This window comes from Nuphar pumila, chromosome 11, assembly GCF_984573655.1.
Source record: "Nuphar pumila chromosome 11, dmNupPumi1.hap1.1, whole genome shotgun sequence".
NCBI classification, from domain to species: Eukaryota; Viridiplantae; Streptophyta; class Magnoliopsida; order Nymphaeales; family Nymphaeaceae; genus Nuphar; species Nuphar pumila.
In genome coordinates, this window is record NC_143259.1 from 39,820,902 (window position 1) to 39,842,766 (window position 21,865).

At 40.5% G+C, this 21,865-nt stretch overlaps 1 protein-coding gene across 2 annotated transcripts in view; it reads left to right on the plus strand.

Moving 5' to 3' along the window:
* LOC149822291 (sodium-dependent phosphate transport protein 1, chloroplastic-like) overlaps nucleotides 1-21,865 on the plus strand; it is a 214,064-nt gene that overhangs the window by 145,043 nt on the left and 47,156 nt on the right. Inside the window, exon 11 of one of the 2 annotated variants that reach the window (XM_089980998.1) lies at nucleotides 19,920-19,945. The exons of the other annotated variant lie outside the window; for it this stretch is intronic. Within the exon in view, the coding sequence (XP_089837124.1) occupies nucleotides 19,920-19,930 (11 nt within the window). The 3' untranslated portion in view covers nucleotides 19,931-19,945. Of the gene's footprint in view, nucleotides 1-19,919; nucleotides 19,946-21,865 lie in introns of those variants that run through there. 2 annotated transcript variants of the gene reach the window in all.

Here is a 21,865-nt window from a genome sequence, read left to right on the forward strand (position 1 = left end):
AAGTGCAATGAATGCACAGTGTTTATAAGCTTAAGGAGACAGCTCCTTACTGTAATACATTCATACAATGGGCTCACATAGCCCTTATTTATAAGCATACTTCAGAGACGTTGGGTTATTCCCAACGGCTCTTATTAGAGACGTTGGGAATCAGCCCAACGTCTATCTTTTTAAAACTGTGTACAAAGTCAGTGGCTGACTGTTGTACACTATACACAGTCAGCCACTGATCGTGTACAAAAACATTATATAAAAAACAAAAATAAGAAATGGAAAAAATTACAAAAATAAGAAAAAATAAAAAGAAGGAATTACAATCATATTAAAAAACATGAATATGCATAAAATATAGAAATGACTAAAATACCCCTACAACCAATACAAGAAAGAAATATATATTTTATATATACAAGTAGATGGATACATGTACATATATATGATATATATATATATATATAGAAAATACATTATCTTATAAATTACAATTTAACGGTTCTCAAACATCTCTTCTTCTCGTTGCACACAATCTGGGGAACATGCTTCATTGGAACTAGCAAAAAGTTCTGAACTCAACCAAGGATAGTAAACTTCAGTTGTGTTGGAGAACGTATCCGTTGTGTCGGTACCATAATCAAAATTTTTCTCATCAAAGACAACATTTCTTGAGATTCTGATGCGTTTGTTGGTTGGATCATAACACCTATATCCTCTGTAGTCATCTGCGTATCCCACAAACCTACACTTCTGAGCCTTGTCCTGAAACTTGTTTCTCAGGGACTGATCAATATGCACATAACAAACACATTCGAAGACACGCAGATCGTGATAACTAGGGTGAGCTCCAAAAAGACAATAGTAAGGGGACTTATTTTCCAGAACCATAGGCAGTCTATTTATCACATGAACGGCAAAATGAAAAGCTTTTGTCCATAGGTTGGTGGGAAGGTTACTGTCATGAAGCATACTCATGGCACTTTCAACGATATGCCTATGTTTTCGCTCAGCAATCCCATTTTGTTGTGGGGTGTGTAGACAGGACACCCTTCTTCCTATTTCGTTATTTTGAAGAAAAGAAATAAAATCACGAGATGAGAACTCCCCACCTCCTTCACATTGAAAAAATTGGATGGACTCAGAAAATTGTATTTTAACCAAGAAAAGAAAATTTTGAAACAAAAGAAAGACTTTCGACTTATTTTTTATGAAATATATCCAAGTGTATCGAGAATAGTTATCAACAAAGATCAGGTAGTATCTGCTCCCAATTCCAGAAACAATTGGGGCAGGTCCCCATACATCGGAACAAATTATCTCAAAAGGTTTTGAAGCTCTCTTATTAATGGAATGAAAAGGCAATACATGACTTTTGCATGAAAGACAACTCAGACACTTCTGACTTCTCTCATTCCCATTGAGACTTTCTTTTGGAATGAGATTATTAGAGACAAGTTTATCAATAAAATGACTCCCACATCGACTATGCCATAAGAAAGGCTTATTACATTCAAAAATACTAAAAACATTGACAGAAGAGGATGAACACGATTCTAATGAAGACTTCGAATCCAGATGAACAGTACATATTGCCTCGTCTCTTTTCTTCAGCGAATGTTTTCCTCGTACGTAGGTCCTTGACCTGCACAAAGAAGGGAGTGAATTCAACTGAAACATTATTATCATCAATAAGTTTGGAAACATAGACAATATTTTTGTTGATGTCGGGAGCGTGAAGAACATCAGAAAGTTTAAGAGTGGAATATGACATGGGAATGACAGTTTTTCCAACATGAGAAACAGGATGGTGGGATCCATCTCCAGTGACAATCTTACTTTTTCCAAAATAAGGAATAAGGTTAGAAAGTTTACCTGCATCGCCTGTCACATGAGTTGCTGCCCCTGAGTCGACAAACCAAGTGCCTTCATCACTCTGCTTCAATTTCAACTCTGACAAGGCGGATATCAGTAGATCTTTAATCTCTCCATTGTCTCTGATATTTGTGAACTTTCTTTTGGTTTCTGTTTGTGGACCCTTTCCTTTATTTTCTAGATTATGCCAACAATTCGCCTTGATATGCCCCATTTTGTTACAAAGGAAGCAAGTGGGGATGGATATTTGTCTCTGCGCATGAGTTAACATATTGGGAGTGGGAAGCAGACCACGTCCTCCGTGTCCACTTCTCCCTTGCCCTCCTCGTCCTCGTCCTCTACCATAAGTCACTCTTGTGGCAAAAACTTCTTGGGAATTTTGTGTGAATGTGAGTTTCTTTAGAGAAACCCTTCAGAGTTATTTCATACTGAATTAATTTAGCTCATAGCTCATCAAAGGTAGGAAGGACAGGGAGGCACAATAGTGAAGTTACTATCATATTGTAGTCAGATCCCAATCCACTCAGAGTTTGTTGCACCATGTCACTGTCACTTACCGCATATCCTATAACTGCAAGCTGATCTGTGATAATCTTTATCTTGTTCAAATATTTCATGATGGTCATGTAATCTTTTCTTAGCAACTGAAATTCTCTTTTGAGAAAAATCATCCTCGCTTGTGAAACCTGTGAATACGTCTGAACCAGTCGCTCCCAATGTTGCAGTGTTGTACAATTGTCAAGGATGGCAACAAGGACCTCTTGAGACAGGGTAGAAGTGATGTATGCAACAACTGATTGATCTTTCCTTTCCCAGTTGAGAAATTCTGCATTTTTGACATACACGATCGAACTCTCCCCTTTATCATCTTTCTCTTCTCTCGGGACAAATTTTGTTGGGACTGGAGTGGTTTCATCCAGGTGATCTAAGAGACCTTGGCTCCTTATAAAAGGAATAATTTGTCTCTTCCAAATCAAGCAGTTTGAGGTATTCAACTTTTCAGAAACGAGTTGGTTGAAAAAACTTGAAGAAAGATTTGATTAAGAGGAATAAGGGTCCATTGAGAATAAAATTCAACAAGAGTGTTCATGAAATGCTCAGCCCTTTTTTTTTAATGACCAAGAGATCACAGACTGTCGGATTCAGAGAATAGAGATACTAAACCTTTTTCTATACACTCAAAGAACGAGATTGACGTGATGAAAAACACTTTCACACGTTAGATACATTTTTAGACAAGTATAGAAAATGAGAATCAGGAAGGAAATTACACAGCAGAAATAATAAAAAATCACGAGAAAAGCTGGAATATTTGAATATATAAAGGTAGATGTGTGGAGGAGATTGGGCAAAAGGGAGATCAAACAAATAATATCAACAAAAGGAGATCAAGCAGATAATATCAAATGAAAACAGATCTGAAATAGGGGTCGTGATTGATTTGGTGTTTCACGTGAATTGATTTCAGCGATTCACGTGAAATACAATCACCCCTTTTTCACGGTCTGGGTTCACATGAACAGGATTCACGTGAATCTCAGATCCACGAGAATATCAAGCCCACGTGAGATGTGGGTACACAGAAAATTTAAATGAGAGAAGAAGAAAGTAAATGAAGAAGAGTAGAAGAGTAGAAAGGGAGGGAACGAAAAACCTCAAATCTCTTATCGTCGCACCTGTCGAAAACCTCTTCGGCCTTTAGATGGATCTCGGCTCTGATACCATGTTACAATCTCCACCTGTACCGGTATCGAGAAAGGAGAGAGAGAAAAACGAAGAAGAGAAGCAAGAGGGGTCTGCGGCTGTCACGATTTCTGTTAAAAGGAACCGTGACCTAAAACTCATATTAATACTTGAATGTACAGTATGGGTCTGTATCCATTATAATATCCAGACCCGAATAAAAGAAACAAAAGTAACAATAGTAACGTACATACAATAGGTGGATGTGGGTCGGGTCTGGAGTCTTGATATCCAGACCTGAGACCTGTACACCTAAACACCTTTTTCAGGGTCATCGCAACTCTCTCTCTCTCCCCCCTTTTATTTCTTATTTCATGGCAAACACCCTGAGTTGAAACTTGACATTGAGCAAGAGGTAAGTGTAATGAAATACGGGAAATGCAAAAACAATGTCTTACAAGATCACAATCATAAAAGTGCACAAGCACAAACAAATGCCACTAAGGGCTTACAAGATCACAATCACAATGTGCACAAGCACAAGTCCACTATGGGATAATACAATAACTTACAAAGGGCAACAACAAAAGCACTAAGTGCATATAAAACATTAAAGAACTAAATAGAAAAAAAAAACATAAAAATATTCATCTTTATTGAGCATAAATGCTTAAGAGAAGCATTGAAAAATGAAAGTGGATAAAAGCCTCTATTTATACACATGCAAGAGAGAGAGAGACATCAATAGAGTTGTTGGACTGTTCCAACACCTCTATTGACTAGTCCACTCTATGTTGACTAGTCAAAAAAGAACCTAACAGCTATATTTTGTGTTTGACCAAATAGTCCCTATAAAAATAGAAAAAGACAAAAAGAAAACAATAAAATAAAGTACTAGTTTGCCCCTAATGGGCACAACCTATTACAAGAACTGAAATAACCAAAATACCCTTAATGGATATTTACTTATTACATCATTTATAAATAAAATGTATATATATGAATATATATATATACAATATGAACAAAAAATATATATATGTATGAAATTACATATATATACATGTACAATTTAACTGTAAGTTCCTGGTCAAGTCATCGAGCTGTTGATTTCCTCCTATATGTTCTTATTTTTTCTTCTCCTTTCATATTTTCCTTTTTATTCTTTTCCTAAATCTTTACCCATAGTTTTCTTTCTTAGATCTGATCAGATATAATCATGTTGAATTTGATTAGATTTGATCCTTGTCATATTTGAAACTCTTTCTCTCTCTCTCTCTCTCTCTCTCTCTCTCTCTATATATATATATATATAGATAGAGAGAGAGAGAGAAAGAGTAATTCTATGGTGCTCTGGGAGTACCTACACCCACATACTAGAAATCATAGTTGTAGGTTGGATCTTCTCAATCAGACCTTATAGATGTATTCAACAAAGTTTATTTGATAGGAATCATGCTTTAGATCCTATTTTTTACATATAAAATAGGATTTTTTAAGCCATGAAATTTTGTTACTGTGATCATTACAAAAATTTTCCTCGTTGTTTTCTCTTTTCCTTTCTAGCCTCTATTCCCTTTTTGAAGGGGAATAAAAGATAGAAAAGAAAAGTGAATGAGAAAAGGAAGAAGAGAGAGGAATTTGAAAAATTTGGGGTGTTCACAGTTACATTATAAGCCATTGATTTTTAAAGGTCTTAAAAGACCTACTTGTATGCTATAATCACATGATCCAAAATTTGTTTTCTACTAAATAATGCTTGTAGATCATATCTACAGGGTCTGATCAACAAAAAAGTTAAACAAATTTGAAAATGTCAAGCTTTTATTAGGTGGGAGTAGGTACTCCGGGAGTACCCTATCATTACTAATATATATATATATATATATATATATATATATATATATATATATCTTCTCCTTTTTCTCTAAAAAATACTCTAAATAAAACTCATCCTTTTTTCATATATTCTTCTGCTCTTTCTAATAAAATAACCTCTTTTCCTTTTGACTTAATTCATTCTGATGTTTGGTGGCCGGTTCTTGTAACATCCATATCTTAAATCCTACTATCATGTGACCTCTATTGATGATTTTAATGGTATGTGAATATTTAAGTTGAAAAGTAAAGAACAAGTTTTTTTTTCTCCATGTTCCAGTGATTCAAGATCTATGTTATTCTAACCTTTCGTACTGATGGTCGGGGTGATATCTGGTGCATTTATTGAATACTTACATGATAATGATATATTGCATGAGATGTCTTGGAACTCTTGTTCTAAGACATCTGAACAAAATAGTTGTAAAGAAACCCAATAGTGCACAGGAACAGAGAGAGAGAGAGAGAGAGAGAGAGAGAGAGAGAGAGAGAGAGAGAGAGAGGAAAAAATCGTAATACTCATTAGGGCTAAACACCTCTTGTTTAAACAGAGGTTTAGCCTAATAAACAAATTACAAAGAGGTCCCTCATTATTTGTAAAATTCTAAAGAACCATCTTTTAAGAATAAATAAATAACTTTAAGGATAAAACACTTGAAAATAACTAATAGTCGACTAGTCTTAACACTCCCCCTCAAGCTGGAGTATAGATATCGATCATGCTCAGCTTGCTGCAACATTTTGAGAAACTGGGCCTAGCAAGAGGCTTTGTAAACATATCTGCAACTTGATCCTCCGAGTTCAGATGCTTGGTAGAGATATGTCCAGCTTGAACCATATCTCTTACATAGTGGCAGTCAACTTCAATATGTTTTGTCCTCTCATGAAACACAGGATTATTTGTTATATATGTAGCTGCCTTGTTATCACACATCATCACCATAGGAGATGAGACCTTCACTTGAAGATCATTTAATACATTTCGAACCCACATCAATTCAGTTGTTGTTTGGGCCATAGCCCTATATTCTGATTCGGCACTCGACCTAGCAACCACGGTTTGTTTTTTACTTCTCCATGAAATTAAATTACCTCCCATAAACACACAGAATCCAGTGGTAGATTTCCTATCCTTAACAGATCCAGCATAATCAGCATCAGAGTAGGCAACTATCTCCAGGGTTCCCCCTTTCTTGAATAATAACCCTTTTCCAGGGGAAGATTTTAAGTACCTGAGAATCATCATTGCAACATTCCAGTGTACTTCATTCGGATTTTCCATAAATTGGCTAATCTTGCTTACTGCTAAAGCAATATCCAGTCTAGTCACAGTCACATATAGTAGCTTCCCTACTAATGAGCGATAACTTTTGCTATCCACAGGTTTTGACCCTTCTTCCAACAACTGAACTTTGTGATCCATGGGAATATTTGTTGGTTTGGCTCCCAACATTCTTGTTTCTTTTGATAAATCAAGAACATACTTACGTTGAGATAGAACTAAGCCTTCACTGCTTCTGGCAACTTCTATACCCAGAAAGTATCTAAAAGGACCAAGATCTTTTGTAACAAAATGCTTTTGAAGATGAGCCTTTGTAGCTGCAAAATCGTTCATATCATCTTCTGTAAGGATGATGTCATCCATATATACCACCATAACAACTAGACCTGAGTTAGTTTTCTTGATAAATAATGTGTGGTCTGACGCTGACCGCTTAAAACCAAACTTTAATATCACGTCAAACAACTTTTGAAACCATGCACGAGGACTTTGTTTCAGACCATATATCGCCTTCTTTAACCTGCACACCTTCTAACACTCCCCCTTAACCTCGAACCCAGGAGGTTGCTGCATGTATACTATTTCTGACAGATCCCCATATAGAAATGCATTTTTCACATCTAGTTGACACAGACACTATCCATGGTGAACAACTACAGAGAGAACTAGACGGATGGTACCCATTCGTGCGACCGGAGGGAAAGTTTTAAAGAAATCAACACCATATGTCTGAGTATAACCTTTTGCTACTAATCTGGCCTTGTATCTTTCAATAGAACCATCTAAGTGGTACTTAATGGTATATACCCATTTACATCCAACAATGTCTGATCCACTGGGGGATTAACCAGGTCCCACGTCTGTTGAGACAATAAAGCATCCATTTCCTCTTGCATTGCCTGCTTCCATCTACTATCAAGCTCTGCTTGTTGATTGTAATAACTACGAAAAATAGGGAGATTCGGGTCTTGGATTCCTTCACTGGATCCAAATGGAGTAGGCAATAAGGTACGAATCGTATGAGTTGGGTCGAATTCACCATGGACCCAAATGGATCTGCTTAAGAATTTGCTCAAGTGGGGTCATTTCGAACCCACGTCAATGGATCCACTTTAAAATTCACCGGTTTGAATGGGTTCATAACCTATTACAGACCTGGATCCACTTTAGAGTAGATCCGGTATGGTGGGTTATCGGGTTCGGACCCGGACCCGTTCCCCTTTTAATTAAAATTCGAGCATAAGAATCGTGCATGGGGCACGATTCTTGCCTAAGGGTGCAGATAGCAGAGATCGGGGGAGGGGAGGGGTTACAGCAGGGTAACCGACTCTCCCAGTTCATCGGTGACGAGGGGAGGGTCGCCGCTATAAAGGAGGTAGGTGGATAGGATTGGGCTCTCATGCACCTCTCCTTCCGTATTTTTTTTTTCCACCTCTCGCCTCTCATTCCTTTACAACATCAGAGTGCAGCAAGAAGCACGATCTTGGAGGTACCTGAGCTCGGTCGTCAGCCTTGTTCTTCTTCGTCCGTCGCCGGAAAAGAAAAGGTAGGATTCTGTCCCTGATTGTGTTGGGTGTGGACTGAATCGGGTTGGGGTTGGGTCGGTCAAGGGAAACCCCGATTATTATCGCATGTACGAGATTTTTAATTCATTCTTGGTTGTCGGAAAATCCAACGCTGTGTCGTGGGGTTACCGGTAAGGGTAACGATAGCATTGGGAAGGGAAGATGCTTTCGTACCTAACCCTAAACCATAAATCCCCAAATCAAATTGATTCGGGGGTTTTCTTGCTAAACCATAAATCCCCAAATCAAATCGATTTGGGTGTTTTCTTGATAAGCCCTAAATCTTGAAATCGGAACGGTTTGGGGGTCATTTCTTTCCTGATTTGATTCATTCTCTGGAATACATTGATTTCTTGATCGTATATGTTTTTAATCAGATCAACTGTTGTTAAGCCCTTGCCGCCTGTTGTTGATCGACTAGCAGGGGTTTCCAGCCCCTGCCCCTTACTCTCTCTCTCTCTCTCTGTTACCTTTGGCCGGTAGGGGCTGTGGCCCCTACCTAACGTCTTTTGATAGGACGACAGGGGCATCACCCCTGTTGCCTGAAACTTTTGGATCGGCAGGGGCTAAAGCCCCTGCCTGTCGTTTTTGGTAGGTCGGCAGGGGCTGGAGCCCTGCCTGTCCTTTGTCGACAGGGGCGACACCTCCTGTCGCCTGCATCTGTTCTTCGACAGTAAGGGTTATTGGACCCTGCTTCACATTTCTTCAAGGTTGGCGGGGACTGTTGCCCCCTGCACCTTGTTTGTTTCTCGGTAGGGGGTTTCACCCCTCTGCCTTGATCTTGCTGCCTCTGTTGCTCTTCTGCATTCTGCAGGGAGTTGAGCTCCCTGCCTACCCTCGTATCGGGGTCCGGTACTGCTGCAGGTCTTACTGGACCCACTTCTCATTTGTATTTTGACATGCTAACCTTTGTAGCATCACAGGTTGAACGGTGGATCCTGCTTGCCCTTCATGGCTTGAGCTCGTGCTTACCTACACCGCTGGCATACAAGGACCGTCACCACTCAAGGTAGGGGAAGATTGCACAGAAGACTTGGACAATTGAATTGAGTTCAATTAACTAAAAAGGACAATTAGATAAATATATATGATATATATATATATCATATATATTTATACGAGTACGCATTTAACTCAAGGATGCGGTTTCGCGATCATTGTCATTTACTTTGTCGCGCATCGCGCAAAGGTTTTGCGTTGCACTCCTGCTTACAGTCCTTTACTTTGTCGTGCATTGCGCAAAGGTTTTGTGTTGCACTCCTGCTTACAGTCCTTTACTTTGCCGCACATCGCGCAAAGGTTTTGCGTTCCACTCCTGCTTACAGTCCTTTACTTTATCGTGCATCGCGCAAAGGTTTTGCGTTGCACTCCTGCTTACAGACTTTACTTTGCCGTCGCGCATCGTGCAAAGGTTCTGCGTTGCACTCCTGCTTACAGTCTTTACTTTGCCATCGCGCTTCGCGCCCAGGCTCTTGCTTTTGCATATGTGTTGTTACTGACTTGCTATTGCAGATGACGCTTAGATTTTCGCTCGTTGCATATGCGTTCGAGGCATCCTCGTGGAGGATGCAAGAGACATCTATCACTCCCTTTTGCGACAAGAGTTCAGTCGGAAGCTGACGATACACCTTTGTCTAAGGAGAGGGATACCTCGCAAGGATCCTGGCTCTTCATGTGCGCAGTCCTGCAGAGTCGACTTGAGATTTTAGGGAGCTGCGCAAAAGCATCAAAGACTGCCCCAAATCGAAGCATTTGGAAGGATGTGATTGGCTGGTTCTGTTCGCCTTTTCGGCATATCTCGGGTGATCCCGAATTGGGAGTTTGAGCGAACTTCTTAGCGGGTGTTCTATTGAGAAACTCTTATCCCGTCTATCGAGGCCGGTATCGAGTCATGCGAGACATGTAGATACCGGTCTATATTAGTTAGCTCAACACTTCTGCAGAAGTTGGATGCATCCGTGACACTGCCTCCTTTGGGGAATCCTCTCTCGGCTAAAGTCGGCCCTTTAGGAGCGGACTCAACTAGCTATTCGGGTTATTGAAGATACATAGAATAACAGACGCTCAAACTAGTCTCAGTTGTTTCTACGTTTTGCCTGCGCGTACCCGCAGACCAGTAATATCGAAACATAAAGTCTGTTCACACTGGTCGATTGCTTGCTTGCTCGGTAGTTCAGTATGCTACTCGTTGAGTTGTACCCGCCTGTTGAGGCGTTACTCTAGTTTGTTAAACTGCTTACGCAGTTCTTTGCTAAGTAACATCTAGCTTCTCATATTAGTTAAATGCTTATAATAATAACATTATGCTAGTTGCTACATATTAGCATGTGACTTGCTTTACTCCTTGGTCGAATTGTTTGATACTTATTGTAGCGTATCACTTGTTGGCTTGCATCTCTTATTATTGATGTGATTGCATACAACTCGTAATCTACGAACTGGTGGCAACTAGGATTGATGTGGCCACTTGTCTTATAAGCTGCTTACATATTGTGATATAACTGTTGTTGTATGATTGCTTATGAATGGCTTGTGATGTAATGGTTCATGCCTTACGATTAATTTAATTACTTGCTGATGGACTGAGCCATTGGATGGTAATTGTATGTCTTACGATCTTTGTTGTGAGTGCTTGTCTTATTCAGTTGTTTTGTTTGGCTGTCGGATAGAGTTAGTTACTTTTCGCCTATATAAGCAGCTGGATTGCCATATCTGCATGTTTTCATGTGTTTTGTTTTACTATGTGAAGTGATACAATGCATATTGCTGATATACATGCTTGTGCCCATATTGTGGCTACTGACTCCAAGAGCGGTCAATCGTTTAGAGCAGTCGATTGTATAGATGCATGTATCACTGAGTATGGTGTCTGTTGAGGACTTGATCTCCAAAGGATTATCTGCGAGGGCGTGTATAATCAAGACCAGGTAACCGACTAGAGTGGTAGATTCTCTGTGAGGATGTACACTGTCCACGAACGAGTAGCCGCAAAGACGGTGAACTCCTGTGAGGAAGTGTATGGTCCAAGACCAGGTATACCGTCTAGGGCGGAATTCCTTGTGAGGTTATACATTTCCAAGGCCAGGTGATCTGGCGTTGATTGTAATAGTGGCTATCGACCCTGAGAGCGGTCATTTGTGTTAATGCGTGTATCGCAATGATTTTCATTGGATATGGCATTGTTGGGGACCGACTTCCCAAAGGTTTCACTGTGAGCTTGTACTTTTCCCAGATCGGGTAATTTGGCTAGAGCGGTAGAATTTCTTGTTAGCTTTGCAACCTCCAGTCCGTTCCACGTTGGAGCTGCAAAACAGAGAGAGGTAGAGGAAGGGAGAGAGAGGTTTGGGGAAAACCGATACCCTGCTGTACATGGGTCGGCTGTTGTGTATTACTTTATGTTAACATGAGATTACAAACAAAATTAGGGTACTAGAATACCCTTTTTACAATAATCAATATTACATAATGCCATTAATGAGGAAGTGGGTGTCACGGGTCTGGATCTTCAGATCCATGACCCGTAACCAGAGAAAACACTTCTTTTCACCCTCCCTCAAGTTGTGCATGATCTTGAATCATGAACAACTTGCCTTTTAACGTCCAAAATCTGTCTTTAATCAATCCTTTTGTAAATATATCCGCCACTTGATCTGTAGTTCTAACAAATTCAGGCTCAATCTCTTTCTCTTCTACCTTTTGTCTCACAAAATGCTGGTCTATTTCAATATGCTTGGCATGACTGTGATGAATTGGATTAAAAGACATACTAATGGCACTCTGGTTGTCACACAAAAGAAGTGAACGAGATATCGATTCTCCTACTTCTGTCAGTAGATGTCTAACCCAAGTAGCCTCAGCAGTGGCGGCTGCCATTGACCTGTATTCAGCCTCTGTACTGGATCTGGCAACAGCCTTTTGTTTCTTACTACTCCAAGAAACCAAATTCATCCCAATAAATACACAATAGCCGGATACTGATCTGCGTTCATCTGGATCTCCCGCCCAGTCCGCATCAGAATAAATAGTGATCTCATGTGCACTTTGCCCATTTGTCTTTCGTTTTTATATGAGACCATCCCCAACCGTTCCCTTCAGATATTGTAGTATCTGTTTAACTGCTTCCATATGCCCTTCACATGGGGCATGCATAAACTGAGAAACTTGATTCACCGAGTATACTATATCAGGGCGAGTAAAAGTGAGGTATTGTAACATACCCACTATGCTACGGTACTGTGTGGGATTATCAAATGGATCTCCATCTTGAGAGCTAAGCCTTTGATGAAGAACGCTAGGAGTGCTTAAGGGCTTGCAGTCTTTCATACCCGCTTTATTGAGAACATCAATAGTATACTTATGTTGAGTGAGAGTCATTTCTTCAGAGGAACTGTCAACTTCAACTCCAAGAAAGTACCGTAGTTTGCCAAGGTCCTTCATTTTGAACCTCTGATTCAAGAGATGTTTGACTTCTTCAATGTGGTCATTGGAACTGCCAGTAATGATGATATCATCCACATATATCAACAACAGAGTAATTGTGTCTTGGTCCTTAAATATAAATAAGGAGTGGTCAAGAAGAGATTTCTTAAAACCATATTTTTGTATTTCAAGAGAAAAGCTGTCAAACCAAGATCGAGATGCCTGCTTCAATCCATATATCGCCCTTTTTAGTCTGCAGACGTATTTTGTAGGATTACCTTCTGCGTAACCAGTGGGTTGTTCCATGTAAACTTCTTCTCTCAAATCTCTATGAAGAAAGGCATTCTTCACATCAAGTTGGCTAATGGTCCATTGGTGTTCAATAGCTAAAGAAAGTATGACTCGGATTGTCCCCATCCTCACCACTGGACTAAAGGTTTCATCATAGTCCTGTCCTTGCTCCTGTGTAAAACCTTTGGCTACAAGTCTCGCCTTGTATCGCTCTATAGTCCCATCTGGTTTATACTTTATTTTGTACACCCATTTTGAACCAACAACATTTTTGTCAGGTGGTCTTGATACGACATCCCACGTACCACATTCATGTAGAGCTTCCATCTCCTCATTCATAGCTTCAATCCATCTTCTGAAATTTGATGCTTGAGAGAACGTTGTGGGTTCATCTTCTTTATTCAAGGCTGTTAGAAAGAGTTGAAAATCTAATGAGAAATTTTCATAACTGACCCACCTTTCAATTGGATGGCGAGGACGTGTGGATCTTCTAGTATCAACAATGTTGGATGTTGAGGATGTGTCCATGTCTGAATCAACTATAGTGGGTGACTCTCTTTCTCGTCGAGTATAGACAAAGCCTCTATATCTTCTTGGATTCAAAGTTGAGTCTGTATTTTCATGATCAATCATCCCATCAGTAGACACAGGTATCTTATCCTTTTGAGTGCAATTTGAGCAAGCATCACTAGCTCCTGTGAGAAGTTTATAGTTCAACCAAGGATAGTAAGCCTGAACTTCATGTTTTGATTCTGAAGAACTATTACATTGACAATCAAAATTCAATTCATCAAAGATGACATTTCTTGATATTTTGATGCTCTTGCTCACCGGATCATAGCATCTGTACCCTTTATAGTCATCGGCATAACCCACAAACCTGCACTTCAAAGCCTTGTCCTGAAACTTATGTCTCTTTGAACTGTCAACATGAACATAGCATAAACAGCCAAACACATGCAAATCATAGTAGTTGGGGTGAATACCAAAAAGAGACAAGTAAGGAGACTTGTTTTCCAAAATAGTCATGGGCAATCGATTTATCACATGAACTGCAGAATGAAAAGCCTCTGTCCATAAAGTGATCGGAAGATTACTATCACGCATCATGCTCATCGCACTCTCAACAATATGGCGATGCTTTCTTTCAGCAATCCCATTCTGCTGAGGTGTGTGCGGGCAAGACACATTTTTCCTTATCCCATTACTTTGAAGAAAGTTAGTAAAGTCAATGGAAGAGAATTCACCTCCTCCGTCACATTGGAAACTTAGGATGTTTTCAGAAAATTGGTTTTTGACAAAGGAATGGAAGTTACAGAACAACTTGAAAGTCTCAGATTTATGTTTCATGAAAAATATCCAGGAATAGCGAGAATAACTGTCAACAAATAAAAGATAGTATCTAGTTCCAGACATAGAAGCAACTGGAGCAGGCCCCCAAACATCAGAACAAATAGTCTCAAAAGGTCTTGAAGCTCTTTTATTGATAGAATGAAATGGTAAAACATGACTCTTACATAAGAGACAACTAGAACATTTGTTGTCATTTACATTTATTCCTAAACTTGACTTGGGAATGAGGTTACTTGAAACAAGCTTCTCAATGAAATTATTGCTGCAGTGACCTAGACGACCATGCCAAAGATTTGGCTTATTGATTTCAGAGACACTAAAAACGCAGGTAGGATTTTCAGAAGACAATGGTGATTGGAGCTTCAAGTTTGGGTCTGCAGAGCGAATATGTGCTGAAGGATCTTCTTGAAAAACATACATATTGCCTTGCCGTTTCCCTCTAGCGAACGTCTCCTTCGTGCAGAGATCCTTAACAAGAACAGAAGAGGGAGTAAATTCAACTGAGGCTTTGATATCATCAACAAGTTTAGAAACTGAAACAATGTTTTTCTTGATATTAGGGGCATAAAGAACATTTGAAAGATTGATGGAAGATTCAGGTAAGGGTATGATGGAGTTTCCAATATGCGAAACAGAGTGGTGTGATCCATCTCCAGTAACTATACTACTTCTACCAATGTAAGGAACAAGTTTTAAGAGCTTACCTGCATCACCAGTAACATGAGTCGCTGCGCCAGAATCCACGTACCAAGTGCCTTGTTCATTCTGTTTCAGATTCAATTCTGGTAAGGCTGACAATAACAACTCTTTTACTTCTCCGCTGGTCCTTATATTGTTTGTGCCTCTTTTTGCTTCAGTTTGTGTTGATTTTCCTTTATTTAGGGGATTGAACCAGCAGTTAGCTTTGATATGCCCCCTTTTATTACACAGAAAGCAAGTAGGAATTGGCCTCTGTCTTTGTGGGTTGGTATATGAGTTGGGGGTAGGCAATAATCCACGACCTCCATGACCACTTCTACCTTGTGCTCCTTTTCCCTTGATATCATAGTTTCCTCGTCCTCGTGCATAAGTAACCCTTGTAGCAAGAACTTCTTGTGCCCCAGTATGCATAGATGATTCTTCAGAAAATCCCTTTAGATTCATCTCATATTTTAACAATTTTGCACGCAGATCTTCAAAATTGGGCAGCTCAGGTAAACATAACAGAGAAGTGACAATCATATGATAGTCGTGTCCCAATCCACTGAGGGTTTGCTGTACCAAATCTTTATCAAAAACTGTACTTCCAACAATTGCTAACTGATCTGTGATGACCTTCATTTTGTTCAAATATTCCATGATGGTCATGGACTCCTTTCTTAACATTTGAAATTCTCTTTTAAGAAACATAATCCTGGCCTGAGAAACCTGTGAGTATGTCTGAACAAGTCTGTTCCAAAGTTGCATGGCAGTGCAGTCATCTGGAATGGCTACAAGAACCTCTTGTGAGAGTGTTGATGTAATATAAGCAACAAGCGCTTGGTCCCTTTTCATCCAAGCCACAAATTCAGGATTTCTAACATATACGGTAGTAGATTCCCCTTTGCTGTCCCTTTCTTCTTGTGATATGAACTCAGGAGGAACTGGAATGGATCCATCCAGATGTCCAGAAAGATCCTGACTCCTAATGAAAGGTATGATTTGCCTCTTCCAAGTCAAGAAATTACCATTATTTAATTTTTCAGACACAAGTTGGCTGAGGAAACTTGAAGAAAGAACTGACTGGTTAGGAAGAGAATTCATGTTTCACAGAATGAAGAATGTATTCAGCACAATCTGCTTACACCTGCAGTTCTGTAATTTTTCCTTTTTTTTTTTGCAGGAACTAATTCAGATTGCTGATACGAAACAGAAATTTAAAGACAATCAGATTTCTGATTAGTATATGAAATGAAATATCGGATATGAAAATCCAAAAAAAATGTGCATATGTATTCCTGATGTCGGCTTGTTAATGGCTGAATGAGGGAATCTGGGCCGAAGCACTCAAGAGATAAAAATAAACAGTGGCGAAACCAAGGTTCGGCCACCACCAACGTAGGAGAAAAGGAAACTGTAGGAAGAAAAATTGAGAAAAGAAGAGGATGAATAAGACGTGAATCCAAAGTTGGCTGGGTGAGAAAAGAAGGGGTGAATAAGACGTGAATCCAAGGAGAACAGAATTAGTTGGGTCAGTCGTGATTCCCAGAAACCAAAAAAGAAATCTCAGTTGTCTGGGTCAGTCGTGAACCCAGAAAGAGGCGAGAAACAGGCTGAGACTGACTGGGTCAGTCGTGATTCCAGAAAGAAATAGGAAACAGGTGTAGGATCTGCTGAGACTGATTGGGTCAGTCGTGATTCCAGAAAGAAATAGGAAACAGGTGTAGGATCTTCAGACTTTGGAATGAAACTGACTAGGTCAGTCGTGAATCCAAAAAGAAAAGAAAACAAGAACAGCCGTACCTTTTTTTTGATTGATTTTCAGACTTTGGAAGAGGAAATAGAGGAGAAAAGGATCTTCAGACGTGTCTTTTGAATCGATCCCAGTTTCAGCTGAAGCGTGGCTCTGATACCATGTTAGTTTTGCAACCTCCAGTCCGTTCCACGCTGGAGCTGCAAAACAGAGAGAGGTAGAGGAAGGGAGAGAGAGGTTTGGGGAAAACCGATACCCTGCTGTACATGGGTCGGCTGCTGTGTATTACTTTATGTTAACATGAGATTACAAACAAAATTAGGGTACTAGAATACCCTTTTTACAATAATCAATATTACATAATGCCATTAATGAGGAAGTGGGTGTCACGGGTTTGGATCTTCAGATCCATGACCCGTAACCAGAGAAAACACTTCTTTTCATCTGTGAGGATGTACATTGTCCACGAACGGGTAGCCGCAAAGACGGTGAACTGTGAGAAAGTGTATGGTCAAGACCGGGTATACCCTCTAGGGCGGTACTTCCTTGTCAGGTCGTATATCTCCAGGACCGAGCGATCCGGCGTAGATCTTGGGTTTTTGCTTACCATAAAAAGTTATGGTGAGCTGTGATGATCTTCTGAGATTGTTTGAGATAGCCACTTATGAATCTATAGCTTTGACTTTTTGTTTTAGCATGATTACATGCAAGACTCAAATGTGAGGATCAGATCGTTAGCGATTTGAGTTAGTGATCATGTTTTGGACCTTCTACGGAAGGGTGGGTTTTTCTGAGAAAGTATGATGCCTTAGTGAGTCATAACCGGTGACTGTTGGCCGCGTAAGGCTTTGAGAGATGGGAATAGATTAAGGTTGTTCAGGACAAAGCGTTTGTTAGAAGTCGTGAGAGCGACAAACGATGTCCTGATACTAATTAAATGCAGAGACCTCGTTCTAGGAACGAGAACAAGCTAGTTGTGTGGTGGTTCACAGCCTACGATCAATTGAATCGTATGCTGCGTTTGTCAGTTGCACTGCTTACTTGCTTTGAACTACTTACTGTTTGTACTTCTTACTCGCTTGCACTACTTACGCGTTTGCACTATTCACCTGCTTGCATTGCTTACCTGTTTAACTGCATATCTGCTTTAAATTGCGTAACCTACTGAATTAAATGTATATAATTCAGTTTCCTGTAGTCTCTCTTGTGCACCTACTAGTTTTTCGCGAAACTAACCCATTCTATAGGTACAGGTGATGTTTAGGTACACTACGAGCGATGGTGCGATTGCAAGATGACTTCAAGACTTTTTCTTCCTGCTCTTAGCTCGCGTCCTGGACGTTTTGGGTTTGTAACGAAATTTCCTTTGGATATCTGAATCTTGTGAGTTTTGGTTCTTTTAGCTAACGTGCCCAAAGTTGTCAGCTTGCCTTATGATTTAACAAAAGAATATCCTTCCGCTGATTTCATAAACAAACTCTAAAGGAAAGAGATATTTCTAGTCTCTTGCCTGTTTTTCTGAAAAGGTTTGCAAGTTTGAAATTTGGGGCGTTACACTCTCCCTGCCTTCTTAGAATATGAGGGAGGGGCTTGGCCCCCTCTCTGCTTCTTTTTTCGCCGAGGGGCCGAGCCCCCTTCCCTGTCTCCCTGTTTAACGGGAATGCAAGGGAGGGGCTCGACCTCCCTCCCTTTTTCCTTTTTTGCCAGGGAGGGGTCGAGCCCCCTCCCTGTTGCCCTGTTTTACGGGATGCGAGGGAGGGGCTCGATCCCCTCCCTGTTCCTTTTTTTTTGGAGAGGGGCCAAGCCCCCTCCCTGTTTTACAGGATGCGAGGGAGGGGCTCAGCCTCCTCCCTGTTCCCTTTTTCAGGGAGGGGTCGAGCCCCCCTCCCTATTGTAAGGGTTACGAGGGAGGGGTTCAACCCCTCCCTGTTTCTCCTTTTCGCAAGGGAGGGGCTGAGCCCTCCCCTTGCCTCCCTTTGTGTTTCAGCCATCGGGGATGGGGCGCAACCCCTTCCTTGTGGACCGATAGAAGTTGGAAGGGGCGCAACCCCCTTCCCTTCTCTTTTACCTTTTCTTGCAGACAAGCAGGCAGGGGTTGTGCCCCTGCCCCTTTCCTTTTTCATGACAGGACGGTGGACAGGGGCTGCACCATCTGCCCCCCCCCCCCCCTTCTTTCATTTTCTTAGGTCGACTCCTAGTGAGGGGCGACGCTTTTTGCTGTGTTAGAGTAACCATTTCTTGTCTTTTACAGCTTGCACGATGGATTCCGAGCCCTTCGTTACTTACACATGAAGGCAAACACAACCCCGAGACTCCCCAAGGTAGGGGAAAGTTGCGCAATGGACTTTGGGCAAGCTGAACTAAGTTAAAACACTAAAAATGCAAATTAAATAATTTACTATATATGTATATATATATATATATATTTATAATAGTACACTTTTAAACTCAAGGACGCAGTTTTGCGATCCTTGTCCTCATTACTTTTTGTTATTTACTTTCGCCGCTGCGCTTTAGTGCACAGGCTGATTTCCTTTACGCATTTATTTGGCTTGATACGCGGTTTCGTGTATCAAGCATCGCTTTCTGTCATTTACTTTCGCTGTCGCGCTTTAGTGCACAAGCCGATTTCTTTTATGCATTTATTTGGCTTGATATACGATTTCGTGTTTCAAGCATCACTTTTTGTCTTTTACTTTCGTTGCTTATTTCGTGTTTCAAGCCCTTAGGGGCGGACTCAACTAGCTATTCTGGGTATTTGAAAATACATGACATAATAGACCCCCAAACTAGTCTCAGTTGTTTCTACAATTCGTGCTTTGCGCGTACCCGCAGGCCAACTAAGTATCAAAACAAAAGTTATCCTATTTACTTTTTGTTTGCTTTGTACTATTTGTTAATTGCTGCTTATGCTAGTTGTAGCATTTACTTGCGTTGATGAACTGCTTATGCTAATTATAGCATTTACTTATGTTGATGAACTGCTTATACTAATTGTAGCATTTGTGTTGATAAACTGCTTATAGAGTTTCTCACTTGTATAAACTGTTGAGCATGATAGAATTAAATGCATGCACTTAATTCTATTATCTACTGTTCTATTTGTGCACCTACCAGTTTTTTGTGAGACTGACCCATTTCATGGGCACAGGTGATGAATAGGTTGCGAAACAGGCGATGGCGTGATTGCGAGATGGTTCGAGATCCTATTGTTTTGCTGTCAGCTCACATCCTGTACTTTTGGGTTTTTGGCAAGGGTTTTCCTCAGGAAAACCAAATTTTGTACAATCAGATCTTATTTTGAATACAATGGCTTATTAAAATGTTTGCAAGTTACTTTTATGTGAAAATGTAAATTTTTACGCTAACGCGCCCTAGGTTGTCAACTTGCCTTTCATCTTTCTTATTCAAAGAAAAACGTTTCCGCTGATATGTTAAACAAAACTCTTTCAAAAACTCTGTTAAGAAAAGATTTTTTCAGCCTTTAGAACTAAAATAAAAAGGTTTATAAGTTTGAAATTTTGGGGCGTTACACCGGGAGTATCCGAGTCATTTCGGATATCAAAAAGGACTGTACGTACCTCTTAGGGCTACACAGGGTTGAGGGAAAGACTTGGTTGAGAATATGCAAATGCCAAATATTCATTTTTGTTTTTTAAAACAACGAATATTACAAGCTTTGGGATTTAGCATGTGAAATCCTCTTTTTCTTTAAAGATTTGCATCTTTAAATGCACACATAAGGTAAAGTAAGCAGGAGTATGCAAAACTGCGTACCTTACTAAGTTATATATATGTATATATGATACATATATATCAATGCATAAGCCTGTGCACATTACAACGCGACGACAATGTAAATGATATAAAGCTAGACTCGATGTGTGAAACCACATATTGAGCTAAATAAACTACGTAAGCGATGCACGAAACCGTACATCGGCCAAATAAATTGCCTAAGCAGCGAAATCGTACATTGGCTAACTAAATTGCGTAAGTAGTAGCCTACACATGTAACAACACGACGGCGAAGTAAATGACATAAAGCGAGACTTGATGTGCGAAACCACACATTGAGCTAAATAAACTTCGTAAGCGATGCACGATGTACGAAACCATACATCAGTTAAATAAATTGCGTAAACAGTGTACGATGTACAAAACTGTACATCGGCTAAGTAAATTGCATAAGCAGTAGTCTGTGCACGTAACAGCGCGGCGACAGAGTAAATGGCATAAATTTTAAATGGACAAGAATACGCAAAACTGCGTCTTTGAGTTGAAAGCATATATATATATATATATGTATAAGTTAGAAGTATTTTGTCATTTGTCCTCGTATGCAACTTTCTCCTACAATCGAAGATGGTCGGATTCGCTGACGATTCTGAGCGTAGGTTATCAAGGGCTTATGCCTTGGTGCACATGTTGCATCCGTTGCGCTGATGGGGTGCACTAAAAGGTATCTTGTCGTGCTGCGAATGAAACAATGAATTTTTTTTAATTTAATGAAGTAAGCAACGTTTGTGTTGCAGGGGTCGAACCCGAACCTAGTTCGAGCCGGGCACGGTAACAAAAAAAATGGATCAAGCTGAGTTTGACCTTTGCCGAACTTAGCTTGGCTAAGCCAAGTGAGGGGTAGCCCATGCTGCCCCTTGACTGAGCCGAGATCGGTTTAAGAAGATCGAGTCAGGCTCAGTGCTAGCCGGGCTCAGCTCGGCTATGTTCGATCAACAGAAGGTGGGGATTGAGCTGGGCTCGGTAATGGCCGAGCTCAACTCGATCAGGCCTACCTAGCATGGCTGGGCAGGCCATAGCCGAGCTAGGCTCGGTTGGAACCCAACCGAGCCAGGCTTGGTTCCTGGCAAGAGGGGAAACAAAGGGGAGGGGGTGGGCTCGGTGGTCAGGCCGAGCCCAGCCTGGCCTGGCCCCCATGTTGCGATAGGCTCGATCGACAGAGGGGGTGTGTGGGCTCGATGGTCAGGCCGGATCCGGGTTGGATCCGGGGCACCCGAATCTGGGTTGGATCCAGATACAAACAACAAATTTTTTTTTTTTTTTGAAAACATGAGTATTACACTATGGTTAATGACCATA